The sequence below is a fragment of the Euprymna scolopes genome, chromosome 39 (genome assembly GCF_053919585.1).
Source record: "Euprymna scolopes isolate OS-2025 chromosome 39, ASM5391958v1, whole genome shotgun sequence".
Lineage (NCBI taxonomy): Eukaryota > Metazoa > Mollusca > Cephalopoda > Sepiida > Sepiolidae > Euprymna > Euprymna scolopes.
In genome coordinates, this window is record NC_136520.1 from 37,054,447 (window position 1) to 37,077,740 (window position 23,294).

The 23,294-nt window shown below is 35.0% G+C and overlaps 1 protein-coding gene across 3 annotated transcripts in view; it reads right to left on the reverse strand.

Annotated features, from left to right (window-relative positions):
* The window catches only part of LOC145263751 (uncharacterized), a 209,758-nt gene that overhangs the window by 138,545 nt on the left and 47,919 nt on the right, over positions 1 to 23,294 (reverse strand). For all 3 annotated transcript variants that reach the window (XM_080120769.1, XM_080120770.1, XM_080120768.1), the window contains exon 2: positions 4,458 to 5,195. In XM_080120769.1, the coding sequence (XP_079976895.1) occupies positions 4,458 to 5,195 (738 nt within the window). The remainder of the gene's footprint in view (positions 1 to 4,457; positions 5,196 to 23,294) is intronic.

The following is a 23,294-nucleotide window of genomic DNA, read 5'->3' on the forward strand; positions in this document are numbered from 1 at the left end:
TACCTACACTATTTAACTTCTATTTTGTTCCATATGGGTTTGGGCAATGTTAGTCTTGCTAATCTATACTCTTATAAATTTGGTTTTGTGTATTGATATTCATATTAAAACAAAAAACCTTTTTTCTATTTATTTAAAAAGAAAATACAACTTTTTTATATATGGGTTGTGGAATTGCATTCAACTGCAAAAGATCTAGCTAATTTGCATATTCTTTTAAACATCCATTTTAATTCCCTTTTAGTTTTTTTTTTTATGGGATGATCATCTTTAGTTAACTCTTACATGTAGTTATATTTATGCAGATATTCTACATTATTTACAAATTTATGCGTAAACACAATAGATATATTTGTTAAAAAAAATTTTGTGGTGATCAACTGGACCATTTCTTGCAGGGGGGGGGGGTCCTTTCCCTTGTCATTTTGTTTTCCCAAGTCACGCACGCATAGCAAACTAAAACTATGTTTCAAAACGTTATTTCGCAATATCATGATGTCAGAAGCACTGTGGCCATGTCGGCAAAAGCGTTTGTAAGTTTTTGACTTCTTTCCCTCTTTCGAGTTTCACGTTCAAGCCCGGACACTGCGGCTGCTATTTTAATTGAAAGAAAAGTTTTGATTCGTTTTATTTCTATTATTTTTTTTTGGGGGGGGGGGGAAGTGTTTTTTTTTTTTTCGAGTGCACGGGCAACAGAAAGTGCTCAATATCCAGAGAACAGCTTCTCTTTGTATCCCTTCTGCTGAAATATCTGGTCGGGAGATTTTCACGTATTTCTTTTTTGGGGCGATTACAGTTGTGTTTTTATCCATTCTTTCATTTTTGAAATTATTATGGGGGTATCAATGAAAGTTCTCAATATCCTTAGTATAGTAGGTGTCTCACATTTGGTCGTAACTTTTTCCCTCTTTTGTGTTACATGTTATAGCCTGCCCACCGCGGCTTTTTTTTTTTTTTTTTTTTGGTGGTTACACAGACATTCCCTGCTATTTTCATTGAAAGAAAAGTTGTTCTGACCCATTTATTTAGAGGGGGCGGGGGTCCAGTACAAGGGCAACAAATAGTGCTCAATATCTGAAAAATAGCTTCTCTATGTATCCCTTCTCCCGAAATATCTGGTGGGGAGGTTGTCATGCACTACTTTTTTTTTTTGGGGGGGGGGGATTACATTTTCGTGTTTTTATCCGTTCTTTTATTTTTGAAATTGTTGTGGGGGTCATCACTGAAATCATTGATATTCATTGAAAAAGCACAACTGAATCTAATAATCATCATTGAAATATTGAAATATCAATGAAAATGCTCAATATCATTAGTATAGCAGGTGTCTCAAAACCGTACTCAGTGTCCACCTGGGAAACATTAGGTATCCATGTTAGTATATTATATAAATCTGTCGCTTGTGTGTTAGTGTGCATTTATGTTTGTATGTTTGCTAAAATTCTTGTTATCCATATCAAACCAGCATGAACCTGATAGTAGTATAAAGAGCAATCTCTCAGACACATAATATTGAAAAATTAGGAAAAATTGTCAATTATTTCATGTAGAAATAATGTTTTGTTTGAAGTGGGGCTCAGGTAAAAATCTTGGTTTTGACACTTTATTAATCGTGCATGTGTGAACGGTTGATTTGTTGTTTCATTTTAAAAAACTACATTAGCAACGTGATAACATTTGTGTCGTCGTGGACCAATTGATAAGGTGTTCACTTAAAATCTTGAGTTTTGCAAGTTTGTACCCAGCACAGCACTTTTTCTCACTCCTATTTTTTTTTTTAATTCTCAACTTTCCTACATGCGCCCAACATGACATTTACTTTTCTTTTAATAACACAATAAGATGGCACCCAAGTCCCATGATTTTTTTTTTATTTAACCACATTTTATGACTGAGCAACACCCCATCCTCTGCTAATCTAATATATAAAGAGCAAAATGTGTGTGTGTGTATGTGTGTGTTTTTCTATGTCTTGCAAAAACTTCTGACAGACGCATCGGAATGTGACAAAATTCTTATCGTTATAAAGCTCTTGGACAAAAAATATTGAAAAATTGTCCAAAAACATTAATTCCTTCACTCTCGATTGGGCAGTTTTCTACAAGGAGGGGTCACTTTTTTTGTCAACATTATCGCAAGTCATCTCCTTTATATTGACTACCTTTAATTCCAACGTTCGTGACTTCCGATTTCGCGATGGAAACATCAGCTAAGACGTTAGATTTTTTAACATTTTTCTCCTTCGCGTTATGGGTTCAACCCGCCTGCCTATTACCACTGTTTTCTTTTAAACACCTCTCTCCACCCGAGCTGCCTACTGTGGTTTTGATTCCCCCCACCTCCTCCTCTTCCAGGGTTCCTTACTACACCACCTCTCCATACCCAGGAATTTCAAATGGACTCATATGGTAATGGATAAAGTACTTGATAAAGTTCAGTTGTAACGGACATTCCTCTAAAGAATGAGGGTTCAATCCTCATCGCGGTCGATAATTCTGAATACAATTGTGATTTACTGAAGACTTCTACCAGATATAGCTGACAGAACAAGAGCATGCGACCATCATGGATTAAATAAAAGGTTATGTTTGAAATTCCATGCAAATTCTCAAGTTTGACAAAAAGATTCCAGAGTTCAACAAGATACACCTGAAGGTTGGAAGTTACATCGGTTTAAAATGTTACAAAAATAAGGTGAGAACAGAGTAATCCAATTAATCAATACTTATCTAAAAAAAAATCAAAAACAAACATTTAATAATAATAAAAAACGAAATATAATCTACACAATTCTCCACTTAGAACTCTCCACTAAATTTGGCTATTAATTTACATCTCTGTGGCAATGTGCCTTGTTTGGATTGAATAAAAAAAAAGTTTTACTAAAGACAACAAAAATATTTGAATGCAATGTAACTTGTCATTATAAAATCTATTATATAAAGAAAAGCTAGAATAAAAAATAACTGCTCACTAGTGCACAATAACAAATAATTTATATAATAAAATGAAGCCAATATATTTCTCAATATCATCAATAGCTTTGAATGAGTCAAATTAATATTTGATTTTAATTAGCCATTTTTTTCTTTTATATCCTTGGATTAAACTTTTTACAATAAAAACTTATTTGGATTGAGTTAGCTACATATCATATATAGCTATGATATGTACAGGTTTAGGGTTAGCTACATATCGTATATAGCTATGATATGTACAGGTTTAGGGTTAGCTACATATCGTATATAGCTATGATATGTACAGGTTTAGGGTTAGCTACATATCGTATATAGCTATGATATGTACAGGTTTAGGGTTAGCTATATATCGTATATAGCTATGATATGTACAGGTTTAGGGTTAGCTACATATCGTATATAGCTATGATATGTACAGGTTTAGGGTTAGCTACATATCGTATATAGCTATGATATGTACAGGTTTAGGGTTAGCTACATATCGTATATAGCTATGATATGTACAGGTTTAGGGTTAGCTACATATCGTATATAGCTATGATATGTACAGGTTTAGAGTTAGCTACATATCGTAGATAGCTATGATATGTACAGGTTTAGGGTTAGCTACATATCGTATATAGCTATGATATGTACAGGTTTAGGGTTAGGGTTAGCTACATATCGCATATAGCTATGATATGTTCAGGTTTAGGGTTAGAGTTAGCTACATATCGTAGATAGCTATGATATGTACAGGTTTAGGGTTAGGGTTAGCTACATATCGTACATAGCTATGATATATACAGGTTCAGGGTTAGAGTTAGCTACATATCGTACATAGCTATGATATGTACAGGTTTCCTAAGGAAATGATACAAATAGAACTTATTACTTATTTATGAACACATACACGGAGATATCACAAGAGATTACAATGGTTGTCCTTAACCTACGGCAATGAACATATTGATATATCGATGTACTGATAGTAAAAGTAAATAACCTTTGAAAGAATTTGAACGATATATCAAGTATACAGTGACGGCAACCTTCTGTCTCTTCAGACAATGGCATTCTGCGCCAAGTTTGGTTTACTACAGCGTCTGCTGTGGCTAACCAGGTGCAGGCCAGGACAAGTAATAAGAGAACCTTGGTTTGCCCATTTATCAGGGCCCCCCTCTCGGCATTGCAAGCAGACTCCAGTGGAAAGGTAAGACAATACAGTAGGTGCCAGCGTAGCTGGTGGAAAGATGTCGCAGAGCTTCACTATCCACCTATCGGAACTCCAGTATACAGTATGTAATAAAGAATGGTATTTTTACTTCATGGTGCAGTATTCAGGTTGGTTTTCATCGATCAAATATAACTAGCATGCTATCTCATCGGAAAAACTCGGATCAATTTTTCTGCTGAAGTAGAATATGAGCCAGATATAATAAAATGGAGGGAAAGGATCATTATAAAAGAAAAAAACAAAAACAAAAAAAAACAACTTACCTTGGTGGTGACTGTTCCGTAGTATCCGAGTCACTGTCAATTTCGTCCACAGGTAACACTGGAGGAAGTGGCAAGCGTCTCATCACCTGTTTCCGATCAGGTTCTGGTGGAGGTTCTACTGGTTCCGATTTCACAACTGCAACTGGAGGGAGGACAACAACAGGGGGAGGAGGCGGAGGAGGAGGAACGGGTAAAGGTGGCGAAGGGGGCTCCTTCTCCTCCTCCTCATCCTCCTCCTCGTGTTCAACCCGTCGTGCCTCATACTTAATTGCAGATTTATTCTTATTAGTTTCTACTTTCACAACATGCCTCTCTTCACTCTTCTCCCGCACAATGCGTTCTGTCTTTGGGGTTATAGGTTCAGGTTCTATTTTTCGGGTGGGGGTGACACGCATTTCTGGAGAGGGAGAAGGTGTTGGCGTTCTCTCGATTTCTATTACATCCTGGGGTGAAGCACTCTTTTTCAATCGTCTCATTCTAGGTTCCGACATACCAGACTTAGTGGCCTCCCGAGCTTTCCGATACTTGCTCAATTCAGCCCCTAAACTGGTAGTGTATTTAGAAGGCATCATTTTGCTGCCTGAAAGAGAATGTCCTCTGGAATTACTACGAGATCGAGATCGTCGCCATGTGTAATGGTGCCCTCTGCTTCGGGAACGCGACCGACTACGGTTAGTCCATTTTTGAACATAGGGACTTGGACTTCGACTTTTAGACTTTCGTGATCTATACCGCGGCCTGCAAAAGAAAAAAAATACCATTAGATAGAAAATACGGAAAAGATTTTCATTTTCTAAAAACACACAAAAAAATATTTCTGAATTTTTGAGATGAGAAATGGTTATTTGTATCGTTTGGATTCTTCCCATGTTTGACAAAGATTTCCAAGTTCAATAAGATATACGGAAGAAGGTCAGAAGTTACATTGACCAAAATGTTATGAAAATGACACTCAGGATGAGAATAAAAAAGCATCCAAATACAAAAAAAGTTTTCTTAATTTGTTTAACAAAGGAAGAAAAATTATCCATGTTCTTTTGTTTCAAAATTTTTGAAATAAGGATTAAGAATTATTATTTGGATCATTCGGACTAATATTCTCATCTTTTGATTATTATTGGCACAATGTTTTGACTGATATAACTTCCAACATCTTTTCGAATTTGGGAATCAAGCTCTTAAAACTATAGGAAATTTCAAATATAATCTATTATATACCTGTCTGTTTAAATGTATGTATGCATAAAATTTTTGATAGAGGTGACGGATTTTCACGAGATCAGTATCGTTTTGAAGCTTAACCCTTTGGACGACAAATATTGAAAAATTGGCTAAAAACATTGATTCCTTCACCCTCAACTAGGCACTTTTCTACAAGGAGGGGACACTTCTTCGCCAATATTTTTGAAAGTCACCCCCCTCTTATCGATTGACTAGTCTCAATTTAAACCTTCACTACTTTTTGGTTTGGCGATGGACAACAGCAAAGACATTTTTTTTTGCGTTCTTTTCCTCCTTCGCGGTACGGGTTCGACCCTGTCTGCCTACAATCACTTTTTTTTTTTTGCTCAACACACACCTCCAAACACCCAGGCAACGCCGGACACCCAGGCTAGTATAAATATAAAAGGAAAATATTTATCTATATATCCAACTAAAACTTGAAAGATAGACAACAGACATTCACAAAGTTGGGATTTTTTTTTTTTTTAATAGGAATAACCCCAGATGTTTAATATTAAAAAATTAATTATTTGCGGGTCAAAAGTCAATTTATCATTTTATCAAGACATACATGCATGCATGTTTTATACCCTCACATTTATTTTTAATGTCATAGGATGGGTTTCCTAACTGCTTTAGTTGCTTGGAGACCTCATATCCCAGCCCAACAGGTGCAGGGTCAGGAACTGGCCCAATACCTGTCGGACTGAGGTACATCACCTGGATAGTATCTACAAGGTCCACCTTTCCAGGCCGTAACACTTGACTTTCAGGTGGAGTAAGTTTATAGCTTACTGCCAAAGGCGCCTCTACTGAGGAATATTGGCGGAGATGCCCAGGCAATTTTTGCTAGGTCAGAGTGCTCCTTCTTTAGGGGCACCGAGTTGACATTCCCCACCTTACAACCTTGTTTTAAATCTTGCTGTAGTGGGAAGGGAAGCAAGTAAATAGCTACATGTATCTTTTAATGTTATTAAGTAGTTTGTTTTCCAGCCATTAACTAAAAGGAAGTAACTGATTTAATTTTCCAAGTTATTTCTCTTATATCGGTGTGTGTGTGTGTGTGTGTGTGTGTGTGTGTGTGTGTGTGTGTGTGTGTGTGTGTGTGTGTGTGTGTGTCCAGAGAGAAGTAAGGTGGACGGGGGGGGGGTTAAATTCTAATTAGCTGTAATTTTCAAAAACTCAAGTGATCTATTTCATACTAACTTTCTATCATTCTCACCCTCTCACTGTATGTTGCTTGACCCTTGACCTATCCTTATTCTATATCTTGCATCTACCACTCTTGTTTCTGTCACACTTCCTTTGTTTTAACAATCAACAATAAAAAGGGAAAGAATAAAAAAATTAAAAGTTCATTATAAACAAAAGCATCTTAAAACAAAAGGTCTTAAAAACACTGGCAGTAACAGTATTTAACCTGTAGTTGAAGAAAGAGATAGCAAACAGAAAGAGGATAATTTTGGATTTTGTTTTATTGTTTATATTTAACTAATTTTGCAAGCTCATCTATCCCCCCACCCCATCCAAACAATTTAATGGATGACCGAGCAGGTTACAAGTTTTCTATTTTATATATATGAATGAAATTCTCTTAATAATTAAACTATTTATATCATACTCAATCAAAATTGGCTTCATCCTAATGCTGGCTATCACGTCTTTACATAGAGTGACCAAACGATTTTCACTTTTTATACATAAACTAGCTTGGGTGCCCGGCATTGCCCAGGTGTTTGGAGGTGTATTGAGAAAAAAAAAAAAAAAAAAAAAAAAAGTGACAGTAGGCAGACGAGCTCAAACCCGTACCATGAAGGAAAAGAATGCGAAAATTTTTTTTAAAAAGTGACGTCTTTGTTGCGGCCATCGCCAAATCGGAAGTGACATAACGCTAGTCAATCGAAAAGAGGGGATGACTTTCGAAAATATATAAAAAAAGAAAAAAAGCGACCCTTCCCAGTAAAAAACTTCCCAGTTGAGGGTAAAGGAATTAATATTTTTATCCAATTTTTCGATATTTGTCAACTAAAGGGTAGAGCTTCAAAACGATACCAATCTCATAAAAATCCATTGCCTCTGCCAAAAGTTTAGGCAGACATACAAACATAAAAACAGACAGATGAGATTTATATTATAGAAGAAAAATTAAAAAAGCTACTCCTAATGTTATATACTTCCTAGTGTTATGCACTAATATATGATATATATTAGCAGGGTCATCCGGCGTTGTCTGAGAGTTCTAATTTCCATAAATTACATAAAGACTAGCAGGACCTGTGGAAATTCCATAAAAGACCCTTTCATATATTGATGTTGGCATTCTGTAGATGTTCAGCATAAATGGAGACATCCTGATATTATTGTAGCTCTTTTGTTAAAACTGCAAAAGTATTTATTTCCATACGACTTGAATTGAAATTAAAGCCAGAAAAAAAAAAAATATATATATATAACTTGAGTTCTTTCAGCGATAATCAAAACCAAAACTTATGAATTCTTGGTAAAATTATTTCTTACAAGAAATGGAAGGTCATAATTAAACGACAGCCACTCAAAAGGAAAAAGATGTAAGTGTGACGCACAAAATAACACACACGATATCTTAATACATAGATTACATAAAACTATAAAAATAAAACAAAGCAATCTATTTAATACAATAATAATATAAAACCTTTAAACTCATTTTGAAACAAAATCAGAGTCAAAATACTTATGCCTCAAATGAGGCTCAAACTCACAACCTGAAAGTATAGCATGTTAATTGATTGAGCCATCATAGCAATTAGGAAATGGCAATTATACTAACTCCATAAACAAGAAAAGGCTGGTTGCTGTTTTTTTGCTACAATCCTTTCTTCTTTCCTTCCTTTTATCTTTATTTTCTCTATCTTTACAGCTGGATAGAAGTCAGCCGGTAAAAAAAAAAAAAAAGAAAAAAAAAAGGGTGCTCAAATTTGTTCTCGGGGTTAGGGTGTTGGAAGACTTCTGAATTTGAAGATAAAACTTCACTGCTTTCCTTTATGATTAATCAAAAAATAAAATATCAATGAGGATTAAATATTAAAATTTATTGAAAATACAATTTTCTTTAAAAGATCGCACATCAAGCTCACATGACTGAGGAAACCAAGAGTTAATTATATACCTTTTAAGAAATGTCAATAAAATGGGAGGAGAAAGTATATATATATATATATATTAGATGCTCACATAATCAAATGGAAAATATTACTATGGGCAAATACATGCAGATATTTAGATGATCCGAATAGATTATGCTTCAATAAAAAGCTAAAAAAATTTAGCTTAAAACATTAATATATTAAATTGTAAAATGAAATAGTAACAAACTAGGCATACAATAAATTTTCCTATACGATAACTATACAAAAATATGAATAAAGATAAAAACCAATAAAAAAAACTAAATAAATCTCTAAAGTAGCAATAAGTAACAAAATAAATAGAAAAGATAAATTATTTCAGTTCTGTATGTGCCAAAATAAGGTCACCTATTTATTTGAGTAATGCCCCCCCCTCCCACAAAAAAAATGAAAAGGATGCCCCAGTGCAGTCAGGCCTTTGTTTGAGAGAAGTCATTAAGGATAGAGTGATAACAAGTCTAAGTCCAATTGCTTTGTTAGTTATAGTAAACACCAAGACATAAGCAATCATTAACAAAAAATAATATGTGATCATTTCCTGTAGAAATGAAATATAATAACTCAAAATTTGTTTTTGTGTTTCCTATAAAAAGGAAGGTTAGAGAATCTACATAAAACCCAAAAGAATATTCTTATGTAAACTTTTCTGAGGAAGACAACGAAAGCAGTCTCAAATCTCTACGTTACTCTTTTATGTGTTGAATATCTGTGTTCCTATCTCTAAGTGACCCATTGAACAGAACTCCTTTAAAAATTCCAAATACATATATCGGATTTTAATGAAATTTAAATCATACGTACAAAATACTATTTCAGAGTTTTCCAACATTTAAGTGTCTTCTGACTATATAAGAGATAAAGACTTAGAAATATGGTGTTATGAGCACAGTGAAAAGTTCATAGGAATCCTCATTCAATTCTAATCAACATTAGGTGTTCCTGCTAGTGTGTGTGTGTGTGTGTGTGTGTGTGTGTGTGTGTGTGTGTGTGTGTGTGTATATATATATATATATATATATATATATATATAAGTGAAATTGTCTCTGTGTGTGTACACATTTCCCTACCAAACTACTCTGTCAATTTTCAGACTCGAGATTTGGGAAAATCTTTAATCAGTTTCCGGTCAGAAATTTGGCTGTCAAGGGGTCAAAGTTCAATAATTTGACTTTTGAAAACTCTACCAACCTCCTCTGCCAATGTTGAGCCTAAACACTTGAAATTTTAGATGTAGGTTACCTGGACAGGAGTCAATTTTTTTTAATATATATGCACATAAATTTGTGAACAGTACATAGGGCCAGAGCAAAGCCGGGCTGAACTGCTAGTATATAATTAGATGAATACTCATCCCAGAAATAGAACAGTTTTGCTTTATATTCTTACCAAGCCTCACATCTAAAATCCATATACTAAAATCCAATTTCTTGCATGTGAAGTTTTTATAGTAAAATGTTTTTCTTAATTCGACCACTAACTCGAAGTCAGTGTGGCAAGTCACTATGAAAAAATCTTGCTTAACCTTATTCTAAGTTAGTTTGAAAAGCAACTCCTTTCCATCTATTTACACAGTATATTTCTCAAAATTGTCCTCAATAGCTTGGTGAATTTTCTATGTTCTCAACCTTGTAGATAAATTAACGATTTCATTGGTTATGTTAAAAAAAAAAAATTTCTTCATAATTTCTGCTTATGTTATGCAATGGTTCTGTTTATCTTGTCAGTGTATATCGAGGAAAAGTCCCTTTTGATTAATACTTATGTAATTCCAGTTTGATTTTAAAACTATTAAAAAACTAGTCTTTATTTTGAAAAGACATCTTAAAAGTTTACATAAACAAGTCTTTACTTTTATTTCTTTTTTTTTTTTTTTTAATATCTTATGAAAATATTTTTTTGAATTTCGAAAAATATTTTTCATGTAAACTTAAAAAAAAAACTTTTTTCAATGTTAAAAACTATAAATATGTTTTTATTACAAAATATTAAAAAACATTTGAAAGTGAAAACTATTTTCCATGTAAACTTGGAAAATTTTTATATTATATAAAACCATTCTGGAAAAAAAAAAAAAAAGTTTTCAAAGTAAAGACAAAAAAAATATTTGATTTTAACATTTTATTAAAAATAAAACCATCCCAAAAAGCATTTCCAAGACTAGGTAGGGTTTTAAAATTAAATCGGAATTAAGTAAGTTTTAATCAAAAGGGATTTTTCCCACAGGATATACTAGAAAATTTTTGTTAAGAAGAAATAAAAAGGAAACAGTTCTATTCAATACCAATGGAGGTGCCCCGTGTTGCCCGGGAGTTTGTAGGTGTGTGTTGAAAAAAAAAAAAAAAAAAAGTGGTAGTAGGCAGGCTCGAACCCGCGACGCAAAGGCGGAAAAGAAAGTGAAAGAAAATCTGTCTTACCACTACTCCATGACGCGACCGGAAGTGTAAAGCATTCAAATTTAACGTAGTCAATCAAAAAAAATAACTCGTAGAAGTAGCATTGTTTTTAAACCTCCCACGAAGGTCGTTTTTAATGTGGGGGGAAAGCAGCTCCCACAAACAAAAAAAAAAGGGGGGGGGGCACTCTGGCAGTATCCAAATAAATAGTAATTGTCTCAGGATGAAGGGTTTCCCCTACATTGACCAAGGACCAATACAGATACTACACGGCCCGTTCGATTAAGTTCGAGTTATACGAAAAATATAGACAAACACTCGAAATGACACAGAGGGAATTTTTTTAAACATAATAAAAAAAATTAAGGAAAGAAACAGTGTCCGTTCGCAAATACTATAATCTAGGAATGATGAGAAAACTTCTTCCGGAATCTAACCGATGCAAGAACCCGCACCCAAAAAGTTTTTTGTGGGCATACACAAACACGTGCGCCCATTTTGCCCTTTATATAACAGATAACAATTTCATTTAATAATGGTTTCACCTATGTAAACATAGATGGCTAAAAAGTAATGTTACCTGTATACTGATAAAGCCAGCCCATGCATTGCACTAACAGTAAGATTAAAACGACAAATTCATATTCACACGAGAACAATAACTTTTTAATGCACTGAACATGCGTAGGTGATTGACACTATATGGTTAAAATAATTTTCATATTTGTTTGCAAAAGGACATCTCATTAATCAACTACTGCTCTGTTAAATCAATGAGTGTTTTCATTTTAATCTAACAAAGATTTCTTTACCAATATTTTCTTATACCTTGAATAAGGATCTTAGCATTTTGGGTGAAAAGTGTCTCTCCTTGTCCTTTTCGATCAATTTGCTTCTGGGTGTCATGACCAATGATTTCAATTTTTCCTGGAAACAGTGGAACATAATATATCTTTAACATGTATTATTTTCATTATTCACACTACTGTTCTCATCTCGGATGTTACTATCATGACATTTCACACTTGGCCTTTTGGTCAAGATCAAAGTGTAGTATCTGTTCCGGCAGATACTGCAAGCTATGACTAGCTATGACGAGCAAAGACCAGATGTGGGGGCAACCCCACATGTCTGACCTTTAACCAGCTCCCATTTCCCACCTCTCGGGAGCTGGTCCCCTTTTCCCCTTCTCCCTCCCTTCACTCCTCACATTAAAAATCGGCCTTGTGCCTAATTTGCTCGGTGGGGGAGCAAATAAATACCATCTGTTCCGGCAGATACTGCAAGCTATGACTAGCTAGGACTAGCTATGACTAGCAAAGACCAGATGTGGGGGCAACCCCACATGCCTGACCTTTAACCAGCTCCCATTTCCCACCTCTCGGGAGCTGGTCCCCTTTTTCCCTTCCCCCTCCCTTCACTCCTCACATTAAAAATCGGCCTTGTGCCTAATTTGCTCGGTGGGGGAGCAAATAAATACCATCTGTTCTTCAGATGCTGCACTTCTATTTCTTGTTCTCTTTCAGTGGAGGAGAAATCCTTCACAACTGAGACAATTTTTATTTTTGTACCTTTTCTCCACGTTAAAAAACGACCCTGGTGTCTAACTCTGTCCTGTGGGGAGGCATAGTAAATAGGTACTATCATGACATTTCAGACTATGAAACCTCCAACCTTCTTCATATGAAGCTTGTTGAACTTTGGAGTCTGTACATTATTTTAACGTAAAATTTATTTAATCCACAGGAGTAAATTGCTCTCAGTCATTTTTAATTGAATATAATAAAAGTTAAAAAAATGTTCGAAATTTTAAATCTAAAATGACTTCACTGCATCTCAGGCAATGCCGGGTGGGTACACCTACTAGTATACATAAATTTCTACTTGTGTAAAAGAGTAAAAAAAAAAAAAAAAAAAAAATCAGGAATCACAACTTGTCTGATGGGGAGAGTGGGATTTAGGTTTTGTACAATATACAAAGCACTCAAAACAACTCGTGTTGCAGTCAATCTATAGTTCAAATTATCATCATCATGATAGAAAAACTACCATATTAGGGTGCTTGGCATTCATGACCCAAATGCAAGAAATTGGATTTTAGATGTGAGGCTTGGTAAGTGATGCAAAACTGTTCTATTTGTGGAATCTTACCCATTGAAGTAAGTCAACTCTGTAAGTTATAAATAAGATCAAAGTGACTATTTATCACAAAACAGATTTCCAATTAAAGTTAAATAAAAATCTTAAAAAGACAGGAACAGACACTGATTTTAGGATAACAATATTGAGTCTACTTTGCTGCATGCATATCATCTATATATATATATATATATATATATATATATATATATATATATATATATATATAAATAAAAGGCAAACGCGGCGCGTGCATTTTTGTATGCCCAAGAAAGGCATTTTTCGCCGGGCTTCTCGGATGGGGGGGGGTTTACTATGTCTTACAACTGTTTATATACCCCCTAGATAATATCTAGGGCTTATGAATGCGCATCGCGTCTAGATCTATTTACCTCGACTTTTACACAATTCTTACCATTTCAGCCCCTCTCGTGTTGATTTGGCTTTTTTGTATAAAAGCGAAACTGATGTGCAACTAAGGTGCAGTTCTTGGCCTACGGGGCCAGGAGTGTCCAGAAAGCAATGAACGTTTGGTCAATGTCGGTGAAAACCGTCATATCAGACAATTGCTTTCATTTGGACACCCCCTAATAAAGGGGGAGCTGGTTTTCCCCAACATGTTGGGGAAACAAAACCAGACAAAGTTTAGTAAAAAACAAACTCAAAAGAATTATCCCAGCAGTTAAAATTAAGTGTTGAATTTAATTTCCTTTGACCTAATTAAATTCGACGCACACCTGCCACTTGTGCGTTTAAAACGTTAAATTGAAATTTGTTTCAGTTACTTTCCTTTTGTGGGCGAGCCGTAACTTATCAAGTTTTTCGCCTCAATGTTCCGGGTTCGATCCTATCTACCTACCAAAACTTTTTTTTTTTTTTTTTTTTCCCCGATTTTTTACAAGTTTAACATGGGGGGGGGAGAGATCCAAACCCTAACACACACACCTAGAAACACCCAGGCAACGCCTGGTACCCCTGTTAGTCTATTATATAAATCTCACCTGTCTGTTTAAATGCATGTATGTATGTATGTATGTATGTATGTTTGTATGTCTGTCTGTCTAAAACTTTCCATAAAGGCTACGGATTTTCACAAGATCGGTATAGTTTTGAAGCTCGACCCTTCAGACGACAAATAAAAATATTGGCTAAAAACATTAATTCCTTCACCTTAAACTGGGCACTTTTATACAAGGAGGGGTTGCTTTTTTCGCCAATATTTTTTAAAGTAATCCCCTCTTTTCGATTGAATAGCCTTAATTTAAAACTTCGCCATTTCTGGTTTGGCGATGGACGCAACGGTAAAAACGTCATTTTTTTTTTCATGTTCTTTTTCCTCCTTCGCAGTACGGGTTCGAGCCTGCCTGCCTACTACCACTTTTTTTTTTGCTCAACACACCTCCAAACACCTGGGCAATGCTGAGCACCCAGACTAATGTATACATGTGTGTGTGTGTGTGTGTGTGTGTATATATATATATGAGAGAGAGAGTCGTATGCGTGTGGTATTGCAAGATAATGCACACTTATCTCGTTCTATTTTGCTCTAGATGTATTCTTTTATAAAACCTTTGGTAATATGAGCACTTGCATACATATATGCACATAATCGTTTGTCAATTCAATTTTATTAGATCATTTCTGGGAACTCATTATTCGGGCTCCTGTTCTCACCTTGACTTATTTTCCCAATGTTTTTGCCGATGTAACCTCCAACCTTCTTCGAACTCTGAAATTTTGAATAGAACCCTTTATTTAACCCACAGGGGTAGCATGCTCTCGTTCTATAAGTTGGTAAGTAATTCACAATTGTAATCTGAGCATTGTCCATATTGAACATTCAACCTCCAGAAGAAGATCAATTATAACTGAATATTAAGTATGTAATCTGATACACCATGGGTCTTTGCAGACAATTTTAGTATAAATTTGGAGAGTCTTAACCCTATTTTTGTTTTTAGATGTACAATCTTACTACTTATCAATATAGATCACTACAGATTACTAATTACATACATATATATATATATATATATATACACACACACACTTTTTGTCTGAAAATAACATTCAAAATGAGAACAGTAGTCCAAATAATCTGAATACAAATCATCAATCCTCATCTCTAAAATTCAGAAACATGATTTCTTGAGATAGTCCTAGAAATGCTTTAAATTCCGCTTTTCTCTCAACTATCAGAGTATCTAATATAGAAGAGGAAAACTGAAAAAAATCTCAGTTCTTCTTGTTCTTGGAGGGGGGGGTCCACTTATGCTGCAAAGGTCGACATCAAGCCTACGAAAACATGCAAGACAATTAGCGGCAACCTGAAATCGACCAATCTGCCATCTGTCTACAAGATGTCTGGAATCACTCCATTAGAGATTCGTTTAGAGACGATAGTGAAGGCAGAGCATGACAAGTAGAGCAACGACAATCACCATCCCTTATTTGGACATCAAAAGGTGCCACAGCAACTACTATTCTGCAAGAGCTTTGCCACTGTTACAGGCTTCAGGTGAACAACACCAGTATCCTTCCAATTGCGTTGGTGGAATGAGTTAGTCCAAGACAACAACAATGAGATTCTTGCAGCAGGCTCTGCACTACCTCGGAAAGAGGAAGTAACACTCAACCGGACCCAAACGAAGGTTGCCAAAACACAAGACAATCTGCACAAATGAGGCTATGTACAGGATGCAACACGGATATGCAGTCTATCACACACATCCTTACAGACTGTCCCTGAAGCAAGGTGTGCTCTGATGTAGACCTGAAGGATGCCTCGGACATTGCCTGACGATAGATTCTGAGATGGAGTGAAATGCTATGATGATGAACAGTGTAATGACATTCATTTGCATCATTTCTTTATCATCACATCCAATAATGTCCGTGTGCGAGTGACAGGAAGTATTAACTTATCAGTGGAACAAGAGTGCCCAATCGTTTGAATGTAATAAAAAATACAAGAGTTGGCAGCCATCAAATGATCTGCTTCTTTGTCCATTATAAACTCAGAAACTATTGAATCAACCACATTTTATGTACATAGATCTACATAAAAGTAGAGTTTCATAAACTGTGAAGATCATGAAATATCAAAAAGAAAACTAAATACTCAGATTAGCCAGGAGTGACGAAATAAAAATTAAAAACTTTGTAATACATTAAATTACATTCAAGATTTTAGTGCAACATACATAAGCATGGAAAACACAGATTAACCTATTTACAGAGGAGTCACTATTTATCAAGTCTCGGAAGTTACTCAAGGATAAGAGTTAATGAGTGTAAGGTGAGTGGTGAGACATCAACTCAGTGATCGCTTTTCGTGGGAATTGGGCAGAACTTGTTCACATTGTACTTGATGACCAGTTGTAGCTAGCTGGAAAGCAGATCAGTGGAACAGAGTTCCACAGACAGGCAGTTCTAACAAAGAAACTGTTCAGGAAATTTGCATTTAGATTTGGGCAGTGATAGAGAGTAGGGGAACTTATTGACGAGCGCTTTTTGTGGAAGCTTTTTTGGAGAGCAGAGGGGGGGGGGCAATTGAATGAAACTCAGACAAGCACTTGCCGTGAAAATAACGGTAAAAGGCATTGCCCACTAGCTTTTGAAGCCGGTTTTGAACTGTCAAGGCAGGATAGGTAACTCGGAGCAGCTCCTCCCCAGATGTGGCAACTACTCTATTCAAGATGTATTTGATTCTTATACATATAGAGGATTGTGTCAGGAGTGAGATATCTTTTGGAGTGATAGAAGGATGCGACCATTTTTCTGGTGACTTTGGCAACAGATGTGATGCAAGTCTTCTGTTTCAGGTCAGGAGTGCAGGTCAGCCCTAAAAGTTTTTCAAAGCAAGGTGCTGTTTTGATACAAGACCCATTCATATCAATTGTGGCTGTGTTAGGGTCAGTGCATTAGTGGTGTAAAGATAAAAGATTGGTAATGACTAAAAATGGGGTAGAATACACAAACTGAAATAAAAAGGGTTATTTTATTTCAAAAGCAAAATGTTGACTGTCTTATAAATAAGAAACTGGATACATGCGATATATTTTAGAAATCAAGGTTACAGATTCAAGATAAAATTTACACATTATGCTAATGAGCAAAGCAGTTCACACAAAAAGTTACTTTTGACAATAAACTAGTGTCTTACTATTGCAAGACTCATTTGTATAAATTGATACATCAAACAAACAGAATTCTAGCAAATTTCACATGAATTTTGAACAACTCTCAGGGAGAAGTTGATGAATATAGATGAATTCTTCAGCAATACAATATTATCTTCTAAGTTTGAAAAAAAAATTATTTTGTGTTCTATTTATAAGACAGTGGGACCTAGCAAGTTAAAACAAATGATAAAGATATAAAAAATGATTTTACTTTGAGCCTAGTTTTTGAGCCGAGATCAACATAGAATGAAAGAAACAATGCTTGTACTAATGGATTAAAATGCATTTAGTTAATAGAGTAGACAGTAGCTAATAGGGAATGATCACTGACAGCACTCACCACATATTTGATGGCCTTATACCTTATTCATAAATAGAATTGAATTTTATTTGCAAGTAATTCAAAGTGTAATATCTGTTTGTCCTTACTCAGCAGAGAAATTCACTTCGATTGAGGCAATTTTTATGTTTGTCTTAACCCAAAGTGACTCTTTTGGGAAAACTACTTATTCTCCACAAAACTGATCATGTCACATCCAGTCATCGTATATTCACAGATGATCTTTCTCTATGGCTGTAAAACCTGGCTGATGACAGATGCAGATCTCAAAATTTACAAGTATTCAACTAACACTGCCTCCGCCAAATTCTGCAGGTCTGCTAGTACCATTTCATTTCCAATCCTCAAGTCGGTATGTGATGCAAGATCACCCCCCCTCCCCCAATCAATCTCTTTTAAAGAGGAGACTTTGCCGATTCAGCCACACTGCACACCCAGAAGAGTTCACACAAAGCAATAGTTCCAGAACCCTTGCAAGGTTGGTGAAGACGTCCTAGAGCCGATATCGAACCTAGCTCTGGTATACAAGTCTGTGGTATTCAGTGGTGGTCTAGAGACTATCTGGTCATCACTACCTTGTCTGATATGGAGCATCTTGTGTAGTCTGCCCTCATCCAGAACGCTGTGTGCTTTATAGGAGGAGCTAGCTCAACCCATCTTTGAGGAATGTAACCTTAAGTAAGAGTTTTTGCACAAAGGCAGTAAGTACGATAAATGGACAACATAAAAGTATGTAAATTATAAGTGTCTATTATATTTTTAATATCCCATAGTCATATATCCTTTATCAAGATAAAAATATGCTTTTGATTTAAAAGAAAAAAGACAACTTTTGTAACCAACTACACACCAGACACATTTACAAACCTCTACCCCAGCCCCACTTAACAAATATTTGCATTAACATTTTGTTTTAAGATTCATATTTTTTTTTTTTTTTTTTTTTTTTTTTTTTTTTTTACATGCCTGGATGCATTGCATAAAATTATACTCTCTTGTTTTAATTATATTATCATCGGGACCTGTGGAAATTCCACAGCGACATCTTTCATATGTAATATATTGCTGCTGGGCATTCTGTAGACGTTCAGCATGGATGAAGACCCTGCGATATTATTGTAGCCCTTTAGTTAAAATTGTAAAGGTATTTACCTAAGTAATTTGATTAATGTAGTGTCAGAATATATCTGGTTATTACGGTTTATCTCCAATATCCTTATAGTTGTCCGTGACATATTTCCATTGTATAGATGTCAGGCGCGAATGGAAACCCCACAATATTATTATACTATCTTTAGACAGAATAGATATTACCCTTGGATCCTAGCCAGAAGACCAAGAAGGTATATTTTAGTTTCACATACGGCCCAAAAGTGACTTTTTTTTTTTTTTTACACTGCCTCTTCTGTGATTGGGAGATCCTATTTATTAAAAAGGAGGATAGAAGGTGATAACTACTATGAACATTAAATTAACATATCTATATTAATATATAGATATGTTAATTTAATGTTCATAGTATGTTATCATTTTTCCTCCTTTTTAATAAATAGGATCTCCCGATCGAATAATTTATCACCTGGAAACTGTGACACACGTACGTTTAAGGTATTACAGTACTAATATATAGATTATATACTAGGCTTCCTGAAAGAAAGACCTTGAATAATTTTTCAGGATGAGAGTAGTAGAGAAACAAAACAAGCAATGCATATTATATGGTCGTCTGGTTCATTGGTAAATTAAATTGAATGTGACATAGGAAATTGTCTTTTTTTTTTATATAACAATCAGAGGTTAGCTGAAAGAAACTTCTACAATGTACAAGAAAGTAATTTTGAAAGAAACAAAATGGTGTGACTATTTTCAGCAAAGAAAAGAACTTGGATCTCTTAATGGTTTAAAAATGATCTGATGCTTCAGTTTAGTCTAAAAAAACAAAGGATACCTCTGTAAGGGCAGCTGCGCATGTAACTGTGAGGCAAGAGTTGCGCAATCCCCAACCACACCTCTCCTAAATTGGCACTGTTTGAGTCCAGTGGCAAGGAGAAGTCCAGGGCAACTAGAAACAATACTGTGATAAGTGGAGAGCACATACAGCAACTGGAAGTCCCAAATGGTCACCCATTTAGTACTGACCAAGTTCAACATTGCTTAACTTCGGTGATCCAGTGAGAATCAGTGTGTCAACGTGATTATGCCATATATGAAAAATGATAGGTAGGCTACAATAAACAAGTGAACGAAGGGAACAATCATTATTTTCTCAGTTCATCTGCGAAAATTAATGGAGATTAAAAATGATAGGTCTGCAAGGAATATTTTTAAAAGAATTGAAAACAATGCTTACAGATTCACATTAATCGCTTAAGGATTATTTTCTGTATAAAAATAAAACTACTTGATCAATTCATGTGATTTTTGGAATGCAATGTCTTTCTTTCCGTCACAGGTATTCTTTTAGCAGTCATCTTACACTCAAAAATACAATCATGATTTGATGTCATTTTCCCAATTTTTTCTGCATAGTTGTTTACGATCAAAACAAGTGTTCTGGATTGACCGTCACTTGATGCAAGAATGTAACGTTTTTGAATCAAATCATTATTGCACATAGGAATTAACCTCGTTCAGATGTAAATTTAATGAAATTTTTTTCTAAAGTTTCTGTTTGAAAAGATTTTTCTTTAATAAATGTTCAGAATTTAATTAGAATACTGTGATTTTTTTTATATTAAAAAAAAAAAAAAAAAAAAAAAAAAAATACACTGTGTCTACAAAGATTCATATCAGTGAGAGAGGTATAGCATAGATTTCATGGTCATTGTGTGCATGAATTAATTTTTAGGGTGTTATGTCTAACATAAGTCTACAATCATGCTGATACAATTCTCATTAGATAACTTTATGCAACGTTGAGTCTTGTCAGTACCAGATGGCTGATCATTTAGGAATACCAGGTTCTGTATGTAGGAGGACGTCAACACCTCCCTGCAAGAACTGCAAAAACCTAATACTATCTTCTTTCCCCACAAGGATATACAGGTAACTAGTAACATCTTGTAAATTTGATATCCCCATGAAACTTCCTCCTTCAGAGGAAGCCAGTTCAACCCAACATAGGATGAGTGCCACTGGATGCATGGTTTCTTTCAATAGCATGAAATTCCTGAGGAGGTGGGCATAACTGTTTAAGCGTGAAGATACTGAGATTATTAAATGTGCACTTCAGTTTTTTGTTGATGGGATAGATGTTTCTAAATACCCTCTCTTAAACATGACATGAATTAAACAGCAATGTACATGTGTCGAAGATCTCAAATCAACCAAAGATTGTGTCATCAATCTATATTCTCACCAAACTTAAGTATTTTAGCAATTCGTCAAACGTTATGGATAGAGTCGAATTTTTCAGACATCTGCATTCTAGAAACTGAACAGAGGGCATGGTGCATATGGACAGCTTTAAGTGAATTTTCATGCTACTCAAAATTTTGCAGCAAAACTGAAAACTTTCTGAATTTTTGGAAATGAAGGCTGACAATTCATTATTTAATTATTTGGACTATCATTTTCATCTTAAGTTATTTTCACAACATTTTGGTCTATATAACCTCCGACCTTTTTCAAATGTATCGTGTCGAACACTGGAATCTTTCTGTAGAACTCTGGAATCTGCACAGAATTTTGAATGAAACCCTTTATTTAATCCATGGAGTTAGCATGCTATCATTCTGTAAATTGTGAATTACTTAGGACTTCTACCCTGTCATGCCGGACAGAATAAGAGCAGATTACCCATATGGATTAAATAAAGGCTTCCATTAGAAATTCCGTGCAACTCCTCGAGGTCAAAAAAAGGTTCCCAAAGTTCAATAAGATACACCTTGTTGTTGGAGGTTACATCAGCCAAAACGTTGTTAGAATAACACCCAAGATGAAAATAGTAGTCAATATAATGATCCAAATAATCTAAATTATCAATCCTCATCTAAAAAATTCAGAAATGGAAGCCAAAGTCTGGTATTTAATCAAACATACAGGTGCACAAAAGAGAGGAAGAACTTCTTTATAGAAAGAATAGGAACAGATTAAACTATGAATCATGCAGGAATGACTACAATAAACGATTCAAGAAGGATTTATACACAGAAATTAACAACTTCGTTATTTTATATGTTTAACTCATCCTCGACTGGTATTTATTGCTATAATCTTGTTGGAGAGCCACACCTGCTTGGATGATTATGATAAAGAATGCAGGATATGAAGTTGTCCACTTTTTTGTCAATTTTCTTATTTTTGTTCAAGGTGGGGATGGGGCATCCAACCGGATGCTACATTCACCTGCTATCTCGTATTTATGTAAATTGAATTAGTAAGGGGTTAGAGAGAACATCGAGAGAATATAGATACATGTGTGAACAATACAAAAGCTTTAACACTGAGAAAGAGTAGTAGTTTTTGCTACTATGATATACCACGTGATTGTGTGGTGGGAGGTTGCAGGCAATGGTGATGGTAATCCCAGTCAAGAGGAAATAACTTGTGTTCCTTGATGTATATAACATCTCATACATTCCAACAAAAATTTTTTTAAAAAGATTTTAACTGTCCCTTAATTAAAGTGTAATTATTTGAATCTCTCTTGCACTTAGTTCACTGGGTATATTTGCCAGAGTTTTTTTTTTTTTGTTTTTTTTTTTTAATTCTTTTCCATGAATTCAGTTGCTACTATAATTACTAAAATAACAGATCTCCATAAAATTTCAGTTTCTTTTTATGTTGAATATAAGACCTTGATATTTTGTTAGCTTTTTCCTCTTAGCTCTGTTTACCCCTGCATTATTGAAGACACTAACTTCTAAGGTTGATTCTTTTTCTTTGTCCTATATCATTATGTCAGTTTAATAACTCCGTTTTCTAAGTACATAGCAGTAGAAATTGCATAGTAATAGTGGATGGTGTATTACTTATTTCCAACCGTAATATCTGGTATATGTTGCCAGAACTTGCAGCTGCATTCTATACAAACTTTTTTTTTTTTACAAGGTGGTCACCACTTATCAAGGCCTGGAAGCCACTCAGGGATAAGGGTTATTGTAAGTACAGTACGTTAGTGTGGAGATTTTAGAGTGTCTACTTATGGGGGGCGGTTCATCAGGAATTTGTTTACGTTGGACTTGAAGACATCCAGGTTGTAGTCAGGAGGGAAGCAGGCAGACGGAACAGAGTTCCACAGGCATGCAGTTCTAAGAAAGAAGCTTTGTTCATGGAATCTACGTTTTGATTTAGGCATAGATAAAGAGTGGGGAAAGTTTTTGATAGTGGATTCAGCTAGACAGGTGTTTTTTTGTAAAAGATTGGAGTTCAAACGAGCACCTGCCATG